Below are 20,955 nucleotides of genomic sequence, written 5' to 3'. Positions count from 1 at the left end.
CCTCATAAAAATGACAGAATTTTATTTTTTTCTTCAGCAGCATTTGGAGGGTAGAATGAAAGCAAGATCTCTTCCTGGTTCGTAATAACAGAATAGCCTCCGTCCCTCTTGGCGCTCGACTGATAATGCTCGAGCTGTGACTTTTTTTTTTTCATGTTAATTGCCGTAATAAGGCCATAATAGTATCTTTTAGTGTAAGCATTGACTTGAGGCTGAACGAGACATGCTTGAAGCCCGAGCCATGATAGATCTTAATGGGTTTTATAGGATAGATTTGTCATGCTGCGTTGATCTGCAGTTGTCTCTGAGCAACGCCCGCTCTCAAGTATTCACCAAATATTGAAAGTACAGCAGCTTGTACGAAAATCGAAATACTTTGAAAGCGTTGATAAACTCAAATTAAAGATCTTGTTCGAGAGAAACGTTCTTTAAAGGTTCATGTCCCACAATGGTGAAGACTTGAGCATATTTTTTATATTCAGTGAATGATGCTGATGTCTTTAGAGTTCCTTGGACTTGAATATTCTGCCTGTAGGCTTAAATGTAATTATAGTTACAGATTTTCCATTAAAAGAGTCATTCACCGAATCAAATAGAAAAGCAAAAGAGATTTCTCACTGCAAGTTCAAAACAGACGTTGAGCCTCTAAAAGTGAGCAGCATCTGTCTGCTGCACAATGCACACATCGGGGGCTTATGAACAAGACTCAGTAACGGTTTAAAGAGCTTAGATAAGATAAGATAATGATATCACAACAGAGAAATTCACTGGTTTCACCAGCTCTCGAGAACACTCATGGAGAGCAAATAGGCAGGAACAATGAGGAACAGGATACTGTTCTATTACTGTAAGTAATAGAAAATAGTAATATTATGTACAAAATGAAAAATAAATCTTATGTACAAAGAATCATATCACATAAAGGGGGGGGGGGGGGGTATCAATAGTGAAAACGTCAAAAAATATATGTCAAAATATAAGAACTTACATATCATCTAAATGTTAGAGGTCTTCAACTACAAGGTCTAAATGTTCAGTTTTCTGTAATGACCTTTGCACAGTGCTGTATATAAATACTACCCTTTAATGTGCACAGCATGAAGCCTGTTCATGGGGCTCCTACAGTGAGGCATTATGAAGCTCTTTCATATGTGCTGTGCTGACTATATAAGAGAGCTGACCTCTCTGTCTCTCTCTCCGGATGTCCGGTTCATGTGGTGCATAGTGAATTACTGACTAATCAAGGTCTCATTAAACACACCTCAGCAGTGCAGCTCAGTGAGTTCACATTCTCTCAAAACAGAAAAACAGAACAGATTCCTGTGTGTCTCCTGGGACCAGAGCAGCAGACTGCTCACCTGAGCTCACATAACAAGCGTGGAGCAAATCCTTAATTAAAAGAAAACACAAATCATCAAGTGCTCATGTGTTTCCTACAGCTATTGAACCTTTTATTCAGCCACAAATATATAACTGTCTGAGTACGACCAGAAGACCGTACATGGCACAGACTATATTATTTTAGTTTGTATGTATTATCTTCTATGCTGTGTTTGCCACAGGCAGTTGTTTGTGAGTGGGCGGTTTAAAAGAGATTAAATAAATGACATTTATTTGTTGTCTTTTTTCTTTAGGTCGCCTGCCTGCAGGATTTTTTTGGTGATGAGGACATTTTTGTGGCATGTGGACCAGAGAAGCATCGTTACCAGGACGACCTGATGCTGGATGAAACTGGTGCGTACAATTTAGATAATGTTTGGTGTTTTACGTTTTTGTTTTCCAAAACTAATAGAAGGATGCAGGTATTACCGTCCACTGTCTTATGCTGCATTGACAAAAAAGTGTTAAAGCCACTGCTTTGAAAATTTAATCCAGTGTTTCATTTGCAGCCATTTTGTTTCTGTGTATCTGGTACAACTGCGGTATTCTGTATTGATACGCAAATAAACATGAGCTATAATACTTTACCTTCTATAATATTTGTGTTGAATCAACGTATTAGTAACATTTAACCAAAAGCAAAGATAAAGATATCCATGAGGCGTTTTCTGGCCCTGTTAGATAAGAACAATACACGGTCGGACATTTTAATACATTTTACATTAAATAAAAAGGCTTTTGGTTCCTCATACAAAGGGCATTTACATGATTCTTTCATTTCTTGCTAAATCCAATCATCAGTGTATAATAAAGAGCTCTGAAATGTTCTATCAGACGTTTGTGTAGCTCGTAATGTGTGCTGCTTTGTGGATATTCATCATTAGCTTGACTCACTTTGGCCTGGTTTCTCTGTGCATCTGTGGCCTCTTCACCATTGTGTTGTGTTGGAGCCTTGGCCTTGTTACTTTGCTGCTACTGTGCAAGTGACACTTGACTGGTTCAAGAGGCAGAGCTGTGTGGGCTGTGCACTTCACTGTGGACACAGGCTCCGCTTTAAATGCAAAATGCGCAAGAAATTTGGACTTCGGTGTAAATGATCTGATGCATTTTGTTACTACTTTTCTGACTTATACTTTTACCATTACTACTTGCGTTGTGTTCACAGCAGTAGTAGCAAACATTCCAACTTTATTTTTTTGTTGAAGAGCCTACTTCAGGTGGCCACTTTTGCTTCTAGTCTTTCTGCAGTAGTTATATTATAATGTGATGATACTGTCACTCTGTTTAACAAATACGGATTTCTTTATTCAATTTGATTCAAGATTATTTATGTAGTACATTTAAAAACTATTTCTGCTTGCCAAAGTGCTTTCCAGAAATGCATAAATGAAAATCAGTCACATAATTCTACGACACCATATTAAACAAGTTAAGCAAATAGATGTCCATAAATAAAAAGTAATAAAGCAAGTGAGCCAAGACACCCTGCATTTTGAAGGCCTATCCCTGCTACTTTCAACTTTTACAGCTGCTCCTCATATTCAGGCTCTCATTTTCAACTTTTCATCAATAATTACTATTAGCCTATTTTTTTCTCCCTACCAATTCCCTAAATGCTTCGAACACTTTGCAGTAGTTCATGCCTTTCGTGTCATACTCCCCGAGTGCACTGGCTTGTCCTCACTTTACCGCCCGTCTGCCCTGCTCTGACCCCGCTCACTCTCTGCCATCCGCTGCTCATTTGTATTTCACTCTCATCCCTAGCTCTGGCTCTGGTCCAGGACTTTGTTTAATTCTTTAGTATCACCTCATGCATTAACTATTATTCTCCTCCGCGTCCAAGCCGTAAACAGCAGCCCCTCCCGCCGCGTCCCCTCTGTCTATCACTTTTACACGCACAAACGGGCTAACAAGGTTCATTATTTGGGAGGAAAAATATGCTCGACTCATTCGCATTCATATTCATATTAGAAACCCACTTTGACAATGGATGAGACACTTGGAGACCTTTCATTGTAATGTGCTCTGTAAGTAAGTTTGAAGGATTACTTGCCAGGTTTTTCTTTTTTTCATTTTTTGAGTGCGAATGAGGGAGACTGACTAGATATATGCAAGATTAAGATTTTATCGATTTCCAGCTGGGTCACTAACACCAACCTATATACCAAAACCATGTCCCTGAGTAAACCCTACCACTGAGGGAACATTCATTGCGGCCTCATTGATTTGTGTGCTCATATTGCATTGAGGAGATCATGTCTATCTGCTTTGGAAATCTCCCAGCCACTGCAGCTGTTGGTCACCCTGAGTTTGACCGTTTCACAGGCAGCTTTGAGATTTATTTGATCAGTTTGTATCTGTCAGACCAGAGAGTGTGTTTCGTCTCTATTTACTCAATTATATAGCGAGCGTAATGCAATAACCATCAAGTGCTTGTTTAACTATATACATCACCCTTTCATGGTTTTCAAAGACAGCAATTATGAACCATCAGAGGGATTGGATGGACTGGTGTGTATTGGATTTTTATATTAGTCTTTTTACTTTGTTCTTTTGTATTCTCATCGCAAATAATACATAACTAAAACACCAAAGGCAGTGAAGTGTGAGCAGCTGTGGTTCATTCGGCGTCCATCTGCACCATAATTAGGAGTACAAACATGTTATTGTACATGCAGCCCGTTATCTCCTCTCATTATTTTGGGTCTGTGTTTTACTGAAATGACTTTTGCTCGACTCGTGCTGGGTTGAGTGACCCTGCATGTTCTGCACATTCTGCACACCGCAAAGTGCTTGTGCCCTGCCTTCTAATGTCATATGGTTGTGCTCATAGATATCATATAATAAAGGCTAGATGCTTCTGGCCAATGGAGGGCGACGTCCGCACATGGCGGCCATCTTGCCACAGGGATCTCGCTCACACGTAACACTGGGTTTTATGCACTTTTTAAATAACCATAACTTGTTCAATTTTCGACCGATTTTCAAACGTTTGGTTTGTTGTAAACGTCAGAGATGTAGTTATGACACTGCATACATATGAACATAATCAACATGTTCCAGCATTCAGATTTATAGCCATGTTAATAATAATAATAATAAGGTGAATATGATATCTATGGTTGTGCTCCTTTGTGTTGTTAAAGCAGTACTAAGCAACTCATGCTCCGAGAGGCCACTGCAGGTGTCGTAGCGTGTTGCGTTTTTTTTTACTCATTAATTGTCCGTGAGAGTAAATACTACGCTGACAGAAAAGACAAAGGGAGGGATGTATATTGTACATCCAGTTACACAATGGAGATCATTTTCTTCACTCAAACTTGGCTGTAAGTACTGTTTAAGTGGCGCTAGCCCGCAGTTAGCTTTGCCTGTTAGCTTCTTCTTCGTGATCCCATTAGTGAGCAGGCAAAGTTGCTATTGTGGTTTTCTGGCCAGATACACCAGGGGGAGATGAAAGACCCCCTAATCATCCCATCAACACTTGTATTACCCCCAGAGGGATTTTGAAAAGGATTTATTAAGGTAAACAAGTTGCTTTGTTCGGATAGCTGGCAGTGTTTGTATCACACTTTTTTAATGCGTGCATGCTGTTTTTCATGTCAGGAAAAAGTGTGTTACTTTAGCAGCGGATTTAGCAAGTCTAATGTGCTCTAAGTGTCGTGTAAGATACCACCGCTGTAGCCATTTTCCTCAAAGCTATTATACTTTTGTACATTTTCACTCTATACCTCCGGTGCTGCTCTGTAGAGACCTGCCCCAGAGAACATGAGGTACATTTTTGACACCTCTTTGTACCCTCAGAGACTGCAGCCGACAGACAAGAGCGTCCTACTCTGACTGTATAATTACCAGCTCTGCCTCAGTCCTGGCACACTGTCATCACGTTAACAGAATACGCATTGTGCATGTAATCATCGGGCCGCACACAAATACACACACATTTCAGGACCATGGGCCTTGCGGGGACCTTACAGAGACCTAAAAATGGCTTTTTGGAGCTTAACCTTAATCAGACCCAGGGGTGTGTTCAGACGGTTTTCAATGGGGTGGCCCTGAGGTGGCGCTTATGCAAGGGGGACTCTAGGCATTTCTCATGTCTTTCAGGCTTTTTGCCTCCAGAATTTATCCAGAATTTAACACTTAAATATCAGCATTCTGATAAACTAGTTTCTATATAATGTTTGGTCAATTTGGCGTAACATAAGTAATATTTACTTTCTATTAAATATTGGAGGGGGTTGGAAAACACAGATTAGAGGCCACATTTCAGTCACTCTCAGGGTATAGCTCTGGCAAACAAATGGCAACAAATTGTGAAACTATGTAATTGATTTTGAAATCCTTTAAAATCCAGTTTACAGTGGTATGAGTCACCACAAAGAAAATAGGTCCCCAAGTGATTGTCTGAGAATTTTCAGTGCCCACATTACATGACAAACTCTCGCACGCACACAAATGCACTCAATACGAAGATGTTTCCAAAGAGTGAAGCTCCAGCAGCACGTGTCGACAGGGCTGTGCACATGCAGACTGGGTTCAGCTCTCTTCTCCTCCGGTAATGAGCGCTAATGGGGCTGCTTAATGAACGGGAGGTTTAGGAGGAAACGAGAGACGGCCAGTGTGAATTTTTACTATCACATGGCTCATTTATCTGCACTCAGATTCAGATTGTCGTCACTTCAATTGAAAAAAAAAAAATCGTGAAGGTTAATGCGCAGCCTTTTCAGACAATGTAAACCCATTAGAGATGTGCTAATGTGTTTCAATATGTTTTCAGTAGACTTTAGATGAACAGCAATCAAAAGTTACGAAGAGGCACTGTCAATGTGATTGAACATGGTGTAAAGGTCAATTTAAAAAGAATATTGTTTTACTATAAAGAATGCGCTCAAATGAACAGTTAAATAAATAGGCAAATATGTAGTTTCTTCAGCTTTTTAGGACATTTCTTAGGAAAGTTGGTATTCACAACCCATGACCTCAGCCACCACAATCACGTCCTTGATTGCGAAGCGTTTGTAATAATGTAAGTTCTCGAGAAACAGTGCTATCACGCGCTAACTCGTGAATTTGGTGTTAAGTGCAGAGGCTTTGCAGACGTTGTGATCTGATAGTGCTAATAAAGTGCTAATAAAGTCTGACGTCGGATGTTGATGAACCTATTATTGGCCTTTTGCACATCTTCACACACGTGTTAAACTCGTGTGAAGCTTATTTTAAGTTTGAATGACCTGAACCTACTTTCAAGGAAGTAAATGTACATTCTCCGTTGCATGGGCTCTTTTAATTCTTGTTAGTGGGATGATCGTGGGATCTATTGGATCTATGGGGCTGCTACACTCAACTTTGGAGTGGCAGGTAAAAATAGAGCCTCTGACAAATATTAAAAGTGTAAGCGTCAATTGAATTCTATTCCATTATATATAGATTTGATATACCTCAGCAAACTCGTCTCCTTAGGCTTCTTACTAAAAAGTTTGCCCTGATTTTGCAGACAGCAGCTCAGGACTAACAATGAAATGCTTGGTATGCAGCAGCTAACTTCATGTTTCGAGTGGATTTACTTGTTCATACAAAAACTGAATGATGTTGAGCTAAAAAAAACAGCTGGATTTTTAAAGTTTGATGCAAAAGACTTTCTGACAGCCTGTGAGTCTCTTTTGGCTTTGTATAACGACCATTTCCATATTACTGTGCGTGTCTGTTTTGCAGAGTCTCGGATGATGAAGTCAGTGAACTATGGGAAGATGACCATGTCTCTAACCCGATGCTCCCCCAGGACTGTCCAGCCGCTGCGCAGCAAGTCCCCTGCATCTGGTAAGACGACTTTAACTCTTTTGATGTTTGCATAGGCTCTCAGCCTTACAGGTGTGATCCACCCCCCTCTACAAAATGTGGAGTTATTACACATTTTGTAGTAATATCTTGCTGTTAACATTTTAGCTGGCATCTGTCTGTCTGTCTGTCTGTCTGTCTGTCTGTCTGTCTGTCTGTCTGTCTGTCTGACAAACTGCTTTACTGACTGTGTAGTTGTCTGTGAGGATACTGAGAATATTTACAACAACAACAAAACAATCTAAATTGCATTCACGTCACATTAGCAATGTAGCAATTAGCAATTTGCTCACTTTTTGTGCAGAGACTGTATCCCAGAGCTGATGATGATTACAGATGGGAGTCCTAATGCTGCTTTTTGTGATTGCTTGGTGTTTTCAGCTCATTACTGAACCAGTGTTGCAGTAAATGAAAACAGTACAAATAGGCGCAGAATACATAAATCAGAAGCGCTGCAGTGTGTGTGTCTGTCAGCGGTGAGCCCATCGTCTTACTGTGTGCCTTGTGCATGCAGAATATGAATTCAAATGAGCCTGATTTCACCAGGGAACAGAGGAAAAAAAGAGAAATGACGTTGAGGATGAGGCTTGTGGTGACTCAATTCTGCAGCTCTCCACTATGAATGAACCGTTGAACCCATTCGGTTTATCAGAGAGGAGTATTGTACGAGAACAAGAGTATACTGTGTCAGTGATTCCATGATTTAGGGCCTTCCCCTCTTCTTGAAAAAGAGGTCCAAGCGTGATTGACAAAGAATCATAATGAAGGTATAGCCATTTATCTATGTAAGATTTCACATAGATGTTGGGTCAAAGGGATATTTCCACCGATAAAACAGGTGTCACTGAGAGAAAAGGTTTTGGAACCACTGCTCTGTTACTTCAAAATAACATCACTCAAGTTGGAATCAAAAGAAGTCAGATAATGTCATTTCACCAAATGAAAAAAAACAAATGTTAATGAGTGTAACTTCAATAAATTCCATTGTCTACATTTTCAACACAAAGCTTTTTATTAGTCGCACGTTTTTCATAGTTTGGCTGGGGTGCGACTTATACTCAGGTGCGACTCATATATCAAAATATATGACTTCACAAGCTTGTTATTTTCACAGCCGCTAGAGGGCGCTCTTGGCTTGTGTGCTTATCGCGGACTGAAAGCTAGATGGCAATGTACTGCTGGTTTTATACTCCGGAGCGACTCATATTTGTTTTTTCGTCTTAATTATGCATTTTTGGCTGGTGCGACTTATACTCCAGAGCGACTTATAGTCTGGAAAACACGGTAGTCTCTTTTGACAGCTCTGAATGCTGATATTGACAATCGCTGTAGGACAAAAGCCCCTCGAGAAGTGTTGTTCATTCGGTTCTAGTCATTAAATCTGCTGGTTATGACTGATTAGCGCAACAAATTTGAACTTGTTCTTTGTGATTGCGCAGCTTGAACACTGCCTCTCAGTGGATGTAATGTTTTGTATGCAGCTCACACTCCTCTTTATATCCTCCTGTAATAGTTGTTTGGGAACACGAGAGTCTGGTGATTGGGAGGCTGATGTAACGCGCAGAAACTCCCCTTGAAGATATAGCCGCACACCTTTACAGAAGCATTTTGAAAGCAAAAGCACGAATTCCCGCACCAAGTACCAATGGGTGAAACGACAGTTGGGTGTATCAGCGTGTTTTTTTTAGTTGAATTTTTATATCTAGGTTACAAAAACTGGAAGATAACAGAAGAGACACACAAACACGACAATTTCCCCAGTCAATACAGCAGGTGAAGAGACACAAAAGACAACCATAAATAGCAGTTGTGCAGCGGAGGCTTGTTTAAAGTGCAGGACACCATCCTTAATTTATAATATTTAATCACAGATATTGTAAGTATTCTAATTGCCAGCAGCGGACAGGAGCTTGCAGAATAAGAACAAATACAAAACAACAATAATAATGGGATTATTTGTTGGATAGGATTTGTTGTTGGCTTTGTTTTGGATGGTGCAGCAGAGCGACACATGAGATGGAGGACAGCAGGTGTGGCTTATGGAGAAAAACTTGTGTAAAACTTTGGGGAAAAGGTTATGAGGATGACTCATAGTCTGTGTGATCCCGTCTGTTTCCGTCTCTGCTGCAGAGAGACAATTCCAGACACAATCACAGACAGAGGGAAGAGAGGGAGGGAGGGAGGGAGGGAGGGAGGGGGGTTGTTGGTGAGAGAGAGAGACGCACAGACAGACAGACAGACAGACAGGGGGAGAGACAGGGAGAGAGACAGGGTGTTTTGGGTGAAAATGAAAAACACAGACTCATCCCCAGTAGCCATGGTAACCCGGAACAGAGGCAGCGGCCACAGAAATACAAAAGTGTGTAACATCCAAATAAGGTAATGACTTCCGATTACTAAATGGCCGCTAAATAATAAAGGGAATGCATGTGATGTCACAGCACTGCAGCAGACGCCTAAAGAGTGTCAAGTTTACATTGTTTTTTGTTTTGACACTCGGTACAGAACTTTCAGAGTTCTGGCAAGAGTGAATATGATGTGTGTATGGCCTCTATGCCCTATTGTTGTTGTTGTATGGTGGTGGAGGTAAAGTATAGTGGTAATAGTAAAAGTACACTGAGGTTTGTTTTAATGGAAGTAGCTACACCCATGCAACCTCATTATAAAGCATTTTAATTTTATTAGTTAGGTGATAGTATATGCTGTTACAGAAAGAGGAGCCATGGTTGTCGTACTAATGGCTGCCACAAGGAGTGTAAACACCCAAATAAGGCAGCGTCTTCCTGTCGAAAATTTCCCTCTGCTGTCTAGTCTACTGAAGGTCTTAGTCAGAATCATTTCCTGGTTCGCAGAAACTCACCAAAACACACCATCACCCGCCAATGTACCCACTCTACCCCAAGTCTTTGAAAACATGTTATTGTCTGCAACGGTGTGTTTGAGTGAGGAGAGAGTAAAGCACTGAGCAGAGGACACGTGTTCGGCAGCTCCGACCCTGAATGAATCAAGAGCGTCTGAACGCGATCAATGGAGAGTCACGTGGGAGGTGGAGCTCCACTTTTACAAAGGAAATGATGTCACCTCCACTTTTTTCTCCCGTGGCATTTATTTAAATGAATCTCAATAAGACGCCTTTAGTACATTTCACTATCTTTAAGGTTAGGTTCAGGGTTAGTTTGGATCAGTTTATGCTAGTGTTGCCCTGTGGAGGTGACGTCAGTGCCTGTGGAGAAGTGGAGCTCCACTGATCACGTGCTCTTCCATCGAGACCCCTCTCGAATGAATGAGGCTCTTCCATGGACTGTCAGCTGTGCCCTTGCAGTGTCACACACAGTAAAAGCAACTTATGTAATTGCCCTCAAGATGTGTGTCCCAAAGGTGAATAAACACAAGCTCATTTGAGTAAAAGAAAAGTTGTACTTACAAATGTACTTTATAGAGACGAGTCATAGAAGCTCAGGTTGTATCTTAAACACATTTTTTTACTTTTCACTGTGAGCAGCCAAAGTGGACAACTGTAACTATTTATTGTGTGCTAAAGATACATTCTTAAAAAGAGTATTTTCAGCCTGACTTACAGGTGCTGAGTAAACACATCTTTTCAAACTAGCTTTTAAGACTTAGATCGCACTTATTTGATTGATTGATTGATTGATTGATTGATTTTTTAATGTTGTTTTATCTTTCTGTGAAGCACTTTGGTCTTCCTTGTGTTGTTGTAAGGTGCTATATAAATAAACTTTGATTGATTGATTGATTGAAACTAATCACAGAAATATGATCCTGTTGATTTTGTTCAATATGACTGGAGACTGCTGTAGATTACTTAAGAATCCAGGCTCATGGAATTAGAATAGAATTTTACTTTTTAAGTAAAGCTTTAAGCAGTCAGTTTTTCCATTTTATTCAATTAGACCTTTGTTAAAATAGAACAGTCTCAGTGAGATTCAAAATCATTTTCCAGAAGAGTCCAGGACTCGCACCACACGTTTCTATCTTTCTTAACAACATTAAGTTAAGTTAAGCGTTTAGGCTCTTTGAATTAATCAAGCTTAACTTGTGGCGCACAATATTTTCTTCAAAACCATCTCGTAGCTGTGGTAGTCTATGTTTTCTCAGCTCCGGAGTGTCGCAAAAATGTGTGAATATTTTACCACATTGTCTCCAGCAGAGATATGACCTTGCTGTCATAGCTGGCTCCAGATCTCAGTTTTAACCTATTTTCAATCCAACTTTTGCCAGTGAGGTTTTTGCCAGACCAGTCCAGGCTTTTACCCAGCTCTCAACGCCAGTCCACACTTTCACATCCTGTTGTTTGAAGGTTTACACGTCCTGTTATTTGGAAAAGATTTTGGCCTATTGTTTTGTTTTTCATTTACTTTTTGGCTTTTTGTTGTTTCTGTTTCATGCAATTTAATTCCCAGGACTTTTGAAGGCATCTCAGCATTTGCTTTTTGATTTGGAAAAGCTGCTGTGCAGAATGCCCTTCCTGATGAAACCCTCTCCATTTATCCACACTTCATGGCGGCGTTGCTAAATACATTTGGTACAGAATAGGTTTGAATATTAATTTGTTTTATTGTATTTGTGCCACACAATGTTCAAGTATAATTCCATTATTTGAGCCCCTGTAGCAGCAGTGATTAAGTTATGCCTTGCAATTTTATTTTATTTTCTTAACAGTTTACTGCATGCACAATAAGAATTACAATTTTCTTCTACGTCCTCTCTCACTATAATGTATCATAGCAACATTCGCCTGTAGCTGTATTACCATCAAAAGTTACATCTTGTGCGTTCCCATTGTGGACATGGAGACTGCACTCTGTACTCCGAGATACTGGGAGGAAGCTGTTTTCTCTGAGTCTCATTCAGCTCAGTGCAGGCTGAGACACCATAAAAGAGTCCATTAATTTAAAAGCCTCCTGCTCATCATGAAGCAGCCTTGAAGCCCTGTATTCATTATTACTCCACCAACAAAGACATTCATAATATTAGTTTCTCCATGCAGTAGACCACGGTGTGTGTGCGTCTGGAACATAGTGTGGAGAAAGAGCGGTGGTGGTGATGTTGTTGTTGTAATATCATCGTGTCGTTGAGAGAGACCTGTGATGATGGGGAGACAGACGCATCCACGAAGCTGCAATGTTACTTTTTACAAAACATTTGTGGTGGCCAACAATGGTTGTTTTATTGAATAAAGTAAAAAAATGCAAATAAAGTATAGTTTTGCTGCCCATAATGCGGGGTCCAGCTGTCTATGATTTCAGTGAAATACTGTATGAATATTAACTCTAAAAGCTCAGCACTGGTTTGTAAACTGGTCATGTTTGCATGTCCGCACATAATATTGATGCATCCATTGATAGTTAATACATTCATTTGACACAAATTTGTATTACTACTGACTTATAATGAGCATAAAGGGAGAAAAATATATATCAAGGTATAATAGTTATGAACATACATTAACATGTATGTTAAACAACTCCTAACTATCGAGTCATAACACATAATATGTGGGTCTTGAGACAGACGCTGTGTCAAATCTCATTTATTTCCCAAGCAGGCTCCAAGAAATTTATATGCAAAATCAACACGGACGTCCCATAAAAACAAACACCTCACATCAGCAAAAGCCTCTCTCCAGCACAGACTGTCTCTCTGCGGCCATGTTTCTTCTTGCTCTCGCTATTAAACATTAAACTAACTGCACTCGTGTCTGAATCACACTGTCCTATGATTCATTCACTTAAATTAAAGCCAATGAATCATAGTGTCTCTCCATATTATAATTTACCCAGCTCAATCCGCTCTATCTCGACTATCCATGTTTTTAAGGTTCATGTTTACAATCACCTTAAATCAACTTGCTCCTGTTTTAGCTAATTTGGTTTGGTTTACCCACCTATATATATATATATTGTTTTAATTGTTTTATTTGTGTGTTATGTATTGTGTTTAATCTATAACACTTTAGTGTCTGCTACCTAGAAATGTTGATCTGATATTATGAATTGCTTGATGGTTGGATCAAAAAGGAGAGCTGTGGTGTGAGTGTAGGTATGAATGAGTTTACTGTGATTGTTATTGTTTATTGCTGATCCTGTTATGTTTAGGCCCCCCTTGTAAACGAGATGCTACATCTCAAGGGGCTTTTCCTACTAATAATAAATAAATACAAATATTTCCGCCTTTGCTACGCCCGTTCCCGTCAGATCTCGGAAGCCAAGCAGGGATGGCCCTGGTTGGTGCTTGGATGGGAGACGGTTTGGGAACATCAGGAAGCCTGGGTGAATGCAGAGGGTGATTGGTGGTGGTTGGAGAGGCCGATGGCACAGACTAGTTGCCTCGCTTCTGTCAGTTTACCCCAGGGCAGCTGCGGCTACAGATAGGCTTACCACCACTGAGTATGGCGTGAATGAATAATGACGACAGTGGAGCACTTTGAGAAACTTGGTAATACAGGCTTGTAAAGCGCAATATAAGTGTAAGCCATTATTGATTGACTGCGGAATTCTTCCGCAGTCAATTATTGGTTTTCATGTTCTTTATTATTATTCCTCTTCCATCTTTTTCCCGATTTTCTAGAGCTTTCAGCACCTTCATGCTTTGTGCAATTTATGCAAGTTATGCATCAAAACGTTCCGCATGTTGAGGAGAAGGGTGCTATTACTTTTGGGACTTCTGCAACTTACGGTTTTTCCGCAATCGGCCAAAATGTCGGAGATTTTTCCCATTGACTTATAATGGGGCTGCCGCAAATCCATGCTTTTCTGCACTTTTTTCTGCATTTTATGCAATTTCTGCACTTGGTGCATGTTCAGCTTATGCAACTTGTGGGTTTTGAGAAAAAATTGGCCTTCTGCAGTTTTCCAGTTTTTTTATACGGGAGTTTGAAATTTTTGCATTGGTGTGTATGGGGGAATCCAGCCAATCAGGAGACTCCAGGCCTTTCAGCCATTTGTGCAGCTTCTGCCAATCAAGCACTTTCAACAGTTTGACCAGTTTATGGAATATAAAAGTTTATGCAATATTAGCAATTTATGCAAAGTAACCACTTTATGCATTTTAAACCGTTTATGCAACTTAAGAGTTTATGCCATTTAGGATTTATGAATTTTAAAGAGTTTATGCAATTTACATAATTTCTGCAAATTAACCCATTCATGCATTTTACCACTTTATGCAGTTTATACAGTTTATGCAACATGACATTTTATGCAGTTTATGCAAATTAGATTATGCAAATTAAGCAATGTATGCAATTTGAACAGTTTATGCAATTTCTGCATTCGCTTCCTGCAATTCCGCAGTCAATCGCAATGGCGCAGCCATTGCATTTCTAGTTATTATCATTATTCTATTATTACTGCTTTTTAAAGCCTCATAAGACACGGATATTGAGGTTTTTACATTTACTTGTGGTTCTCAAACTTTTCACACCATGTACAACTGAACCAATTCCTCTGCTGGTGTTAAAGAATTTCACTTCCCTAGCAGAGTGTGCCATGCCCATTGTTGACATCCGTAGTAAATCACTCCAGCTATTGCCGGTCTTGTATTTGTCCCTCACTAACATCTGTCTATATCATGGTTCAACATGATTTACTCACTGTAATATTCTACGTCTCACACAGTATAAGCCTACTGCTGTTTTTTTTGGCTCTCTATTTGACGCCACTATTTTAATCTCTCCTTGTGGAAGCATAGACAGACGTGAATGATCAACACCACCACAATGTGTTGAACTAAAACTTCTCCAGCACAAGTGTCTCCCGTCTCTTTACAACCGCACTCGTTGATAAATCATTACTTTCTCCAAAATATACCAGTCTTTCTTACAAACCGTCAGTGCTATATTTGGCGTGTAGGCATGTCACATAGCGTGCTAGCGTGACGCTGGCTGAAACGTCTCCGTCTGATGATGTCACAACCCCAGCTGAGCCTCGCACACATGATCCTAGAATAAAGTGAGAACGATTTTCACTCACACTCGCTCCATCTGTCCCGTGCTCTCTGAAGGTTCATGTCAGATAAAATTAGCTGAGAAGTCGCATCGTCTGTCTCACCTTTCTCCTCCTCTGTGTCGTGAGCAGTTACCACTCAGGGGCTTGGATTAGAAGATGCTAAAATATCAGAGACAACGCTGTGACCATATGATTTACACAAACTAATATAGTGTGAATGTGCTGAGAGTCATTCTGTAACAATCTGACTTTCTTTTTTTTTTTAAATAGAAAACAGTCTAACATGTAATTCTATGTTAAATCAGTGGTTTTAATGATTTATTTTATTGGTGGAAAAATCCTCTCATCATATGGACAGATTGTGAGAAGGGGTAATATTGCATAAAAACAAATTACACCTCCTCTAAACCACAGTCGGAGCAGATCCAGATTTGTCTCAGAGGCCGTGTATTGACATTTGCACTAATGGTGAAATAATGGCCCCCTGCTGCTTCTTCAGTGCAGAACTATTTGTACTTTCGGCTGTTTTTGATGCAATTTCCGACATAAAAATCCTTGTACCCTCTACTCTTCGGCTTCTTTTCATACGGACAATCATGATAAAAAAGTAACTACTGCTTACTTATGCCAATGACAGTGTGATCCATGTACAAATGCCTCTGAAGGTTCGTTTTGAAATATTATTTGCAACAAAAACACAAGCACACGCTATTAACTGTCTATGGCACTTCAGTAATATATAATAATAATAATAATAATATCCAGTTTTGGGTAATGTGGCTTTTTACTAGTTCCTTATAATGTACAGGCATTCTTTATTGAATAAGTTGCAGTGAATACTTTAAGAGCTCTTGTCTTGTGAAAAATAAAACATTAAATTATGCCTGCAGCACATCATGAACAGTGGATGTGCAGCCAAATACATTACAATGATGCCAAAACAAAACCAACCTCTGCTGCATGATAGTTCACTTGGCCAGGCACATTTTGAGATTATTCTATTGTTTTCCCCCCCACAAGTCTTTATTAAGTGCTCAGCTTATGGACACTTTGTACCCAACTTTCTCATTCTTGCTGAGTTATTCTCTTTCAGAATCTCAAAGTGCCACCGTGAGCATATGCCAGTTCGCTCCGGCCAGTTATCTGAGATCACAAAAATGTCCAAACACTTATCACCCACCAAAAAGCCCGATCTGCCAACTGCAAAAAATAGCTCCTTTGCTTTTCAGGCGCTTTTGGCTCGATATCACTGCCTCCCCAGAGATCGCCTCAACTCATTCACCGTAGGATCTTTCGCCAAATAAAAAATAAATATGTTCTCTCCTTGTCATCTCTCTCTGCCTCTCTCTATATCTCTCTCCTCCTCTCTCTCTTTCTCTTTCTCCTTCTCTCTCTCTCTGTCCCTGTCTCCTTTCTTTCTCTCTCTCTCCCTCTCTTCTCTCTCTGCTCTCACTCTCCTTCTCTCTCACCCTCTCTAATGCTCTCTCTCTTTCTTCTCACTCTCTTTCTCTCTCGCTCATTCACCTTCACTCTTTCTCTCTTCTTTCTCTCCTTTCTCTCTCTCTCTGTCTCCTTTCTCTCTCTCCTCCTCTGTCTCTCTTCTCTCTCTTTCTCCTCTCTGTCTCACTTTTTCTCCTCTCTCTCTCCTCTCTCTCCTATCTCTCTCCTTCTCTGTCTCTCTTCTCTCTCTCTTTCTCCTCTCTGCCTCACTTTTTCTCCTCTGTCTTTCTCTCTCTCTTTCTTTCTTTCTTTCTTTCTTTCTTTCTTTCTTTCTTTCTTTCTTTCTTTCTTTCTTTCTTTCTTTCTTTCTTTCTTTCTTTCTTTCTTCTTTCTTTCTTTCTTTCTTTCTTCTCTCTCTCTGCTCTCCCTCTCTTTCTCTCACCCTCTCTCTCATGCTCTCTCTCTCTTTCTCACTATCTCCCTCCTCTCTCTCTCTCCTTCTCTCTCTCTCTTTCTCCTCTCTCTCTGCGCGCGTCACCGTTTGCGCAGGCAGAGGCATCGCTGTAGTAGCGCGCGACTCGCCTCGCTTCATTCAACACTATTTACTACAGCCACACAGACGGTCTGCGGTGCTTCTCCCGCCTTTCGCTCACGCATTGGATTATCACTGTGCTTTTTAACATGTTGGAAGTAGAAGGTAAGGTTTGAGCCACCATTATCAATTCAACATGTAGGCTATCTCCATGTAAAATGTGTCACATTCGTCGCCAACTTTCTCCATCTCCATCTCATTAATATTTGATCACAAGCCAACAGTCGCCGCGTGTAGGCTATGACCTTATTGGCGTGGATGGAGAGGGACAATATTGTGGCCCTTTTCCTCCTTACAGATGTAGGTGAGGCTTTTCGGCGCTTTTGTTTATCGTTGTGTAACCGGTAGGGGTGTCTCCGTGCGTAACGCTGAACCTTAATTCATCAATGAACATTCTCACAAAACCGGCTCGCTCAAAAACATCTGCTTTTTCAATCTTACCCAGGCAGACGTGTTGTTGTGTGACAATCTATTTTTCATCATCCGCTATTTTCTTCTGTCCACGATGCGTTTTTATCGCTTTGTCTTGAATAATTCACAAAGTTGTTTGATCTCTGCGGGAACAACGATGAGAAACAGGAAGGACGGACCACTTTACTGCCGCTGCTTGACTGTAGTGCGTTTTCAGTGATGGGAACCGTGGCTTTGAAAGCGGCTAATAATACACGGTTTACACGCTGTTGTGCATTATATATGATCTGATGATGGCTTACTTTTTTTTGTTATAAATGTTGTATTGTGTACCTGCCTGGGCACAAAGCTCAATCTGACTTATAATGAAATGGTTTAATCATATGCATGTTTTTAGTGTGTTGTGTAAGACTGTGTTATTCACTGATGCATAGACAGTAGGTCATTGAATGGGAACATAAGGAGAGCATCAAGAACATGGTGGTCTCATTTCTCTGGGTCTGAAACTATGCACAAATGATGAGCTGTAGTTTGCCATGTGTTTGTTTTGTTCATCCTCTGCTTCCACCACCTGGATATGACCATCTCAATTTTATATTCATTAAAAAAGTACATTCCTTAGAGCTGAATCCCCCTATGGGTGGCAATGCAATGGTTTTTCACATCCAAATGATAGTAAAAACAGACTTGAAAAACAAACAAACTGTGAAATAATTCATTTAAATTGCCGTGTCAGATGGCAGACTCGAGACAACCTTGGTTTTTCATAAATAATGTGTTTATCTTCTTCACTCCACTCCATCTGCGCGGTGTGTGTGCTCTTACGTAAATGAGACTGTGGACTTTGAGGTCAGGGAGTGTGATCTTGAGTTTATTTAAGGTGATGCTTTTGTCCGCACTTTTGATTTCCTCAGTTTTGTCAGCCATGATGCCGGTGGCGCTTTTTGAGCCAAAGCAAATGTGCCGTTTGCTTGACCACACAGTAACGACACTAATGCAGTTTTTAAGTATTTGAAAACCTTTTCGCCTGTAGCGTTTATTAACAAAAAAAGAAAGAAAATGAAATTCAGAGTGAAGGAGGTGAGCGACATCCAGCAAATTATCCGAGCTGGAGACTCGAACCCACAACGCTGTGAGCGGAACAGTTTCCACACAACCAGCTTAACCAATGCTTTTGTTTTTAATGAGGTTCTGCTGCATCTGGTGAAGTAGACGGAGGTCGCAGGAGCAAAAGATTAATCATTCACTCGGAAACAATGGCATAATGTTGTTATCGTTACGTTAAGGGTGTTTTGGGGGTAATTTTACAGATTAGCCACTTAATTAAGAACGTCTTAGGGAGTAAGAGGTGGAAACCTGTGAATGTCTTTTGCAGGAGAAGTTAGTAGCGCATGGTGGTAACGATACACCTGTACCTGAATGATACACGATATATGCTGCATAGATTATTATACACAACTATGAAATGGTGTGATAATGTTCATAAATTCTATAAGAGCACTTTGTCTGTACTATTTAATCATTTATCAAACAACCAAGCAATTGTCTTTACAGAATTAGAACTTGACAGAGAAAACCGTTTTTCTCAGTACCAGTTTTTGAAAACAGTCAAACCTTTTAGTTGCTGTTTTTCCTCTGTCCCAGCCTGAGCTTCTATTGAAAAGGTTATTATTGCCTCAGATGAAGCAGTTGTAGAACATTTTGTCCACAAAGTAACAACAATCAACAAGGAGAAAGCTGGAAGTGTCTTTGGTTGGACTGTGTAAGGGATGAAAAAAAACCCACACACACTCAGTAGAAAATTGGAATTAACAGAACTAAACCAGGAACAAATGCAGCACTAAACTTGCCAAAACTGGTCTTAAATTAAACTTAGTCAGGACTCCTCATCTGCTCAGACTTTCTTACTGCTCATCATGATCCAGCTTAATACCACAGTGTGAGAACCACTAGAGTAGAGATGATGTGATTTCCTTTATCCTCACCCCGTTACTTCTGCCTGTGCGGTGAGTGGGTGCGCGCCGAGGGCGGATGTGTAGGCTGCTTGTAGGCTTTTGTTTTAACTGATCCGTATTCAAGTTTAATACTATTTCAGCCTCTTATGTGCTCACCCGGCTCATGTCTCTCCCTCCTTCTTTCTCCCCTCCAGTGAACGGGACGCCGGCCAGTCAGCTTTCCACTCCACATTCGGGAAAGTCTCCCTGCCCCTCCCCGATCAGCCCCAACAACCTCATCCAACGCCGGGTAAGAGCGCAAGAAACATGGCAAACTCACAATTATTGCAAACATTTTAGTTTCCACCAAGTCGTACAGTGCAATTCAGAGCGGGAGAATGTGGTTTGTTATTCCTGTGTTGCACAGATATTTCTAATTGTTGTCAAAAAGCCATTCCTGCAAACAATCAGTGACAACAATAGAGCCGGATACTCTTCAGTTTTTATGGTAGCAGTACTTTTTTTTTGTGGTACCTGTGCCACATTAATCAAAATCTAGAACAATTAAACAGAATGATAATCGTCCGTGTACATTATAAAAGATTATTTCTTTGAACAAAACCAGGATGTTTCATCATTTATTAATTTATTTTGTGTTGTCTCATGAATATACTTTTTTATATCTTGTTTTGGGTAAATGATGATTACAGTTTTTTTTAGATTTTCTTATGGCACATTCAAAATTTTGAACATGAATCCTAACCCCTAATCTCTTTGGGAATCATCTTAAAAAGTTGATTTAAAATCTAAAAGCATTGCACTGCAGGCCTTGGTGGAACTTAACGTAACACTGAGTAGTAGTAGAAGTAGTGTAGAGGTGCATTTTAGTCCATAACACCTCTTTGTATGTTCTCAGGACAAAACCATGAATGAACTTAGACCAACCACATCTTAGAGCAACACAACAACGTGACTAGTGTCACAGAAAGGGTCAAGCCCGTCCAGTGCTGCAGCGATGGCTGAAAACGGCATGTTCGGGTCCAATGTTGCATTTTTTATCCAGTGTTAATAGGGTTTCAAAACACTCCTTTCATTTTTGTTCAGTTTCTGTCAACGATGTGACTATAATACATTCGTAAATCATTCAGATCTTACCGCCACTAGACTGTGTGCAATATCCGTGATGACTAAAAACATGACACACTGACATCTTTGTGTCCGCTGAGCATTAGACTGCACACTGCGGTGGCGATGTGTCGTCCTCAGTGCTGTCCAATCGGTTTGTGGAAATGGTCGTACAATGCAGTTGGCCTCTGTTCTGACAAGCGGCGACCATGACTTGAAGACTAACATACTCGTAATGGCAGTCCGTGTTCGCCAGAGCAGAGCTGTC

At 40.3% G+C, this 20,955-nt stretch overlaps 1 protein-coding gene across 4 annotated transcripts in view; it reads left to right on the top strand.

Moving 5' to 3' along the window:
• The window catches only part of dclk1a (doublecortin-like kinase 1a), a 53,023-nt gene that overhangs the window by 12,779 nt on the left and 19,289 nt on the right, over window positions 1–20,955 (top strand). For 3 of the 4 annotated variants that reach the window (XM_079566290.1, XM_079566288.1, XM_079566289.1), the window contains exons 4-6: window positions 1,635–1,734; window positions 7,093–7,197; window positions 19,778–19,872. In XM_079566290.1, coding sequence (XP_079422416.1) covers window positions 1,635–1,734; window positions 7,093–7,197; window positions 19,778–19,872 — 300 coding nt within the window. Of the gene's footprint in view, window positions 1–1,634; window positions 1,735–7,092; window positions 7,198–17,174; window positions 17,323–19,777; window positions 19,873–20,955 lie in introns of those variants that run through there. The other variant, XM_079566291.1, reaches the window with a different exon arrangement.

This window comes from Gobius niger (assembly GCF_951799975.1).
Source record: "Gobius niger genome assembly, chromosome: 11".
Lineage (NCBI taxonomy): Eukaryota > Metazoa > Chordata > Actinopteri > Gobiiformes > Gobiidae > Gobius > Gobius niger.
The sequence above is the reverse complement of the archived record's forward strand: the minus strand, read 5'-3'. Positions and strand labels throughout refer to the sequence as shown.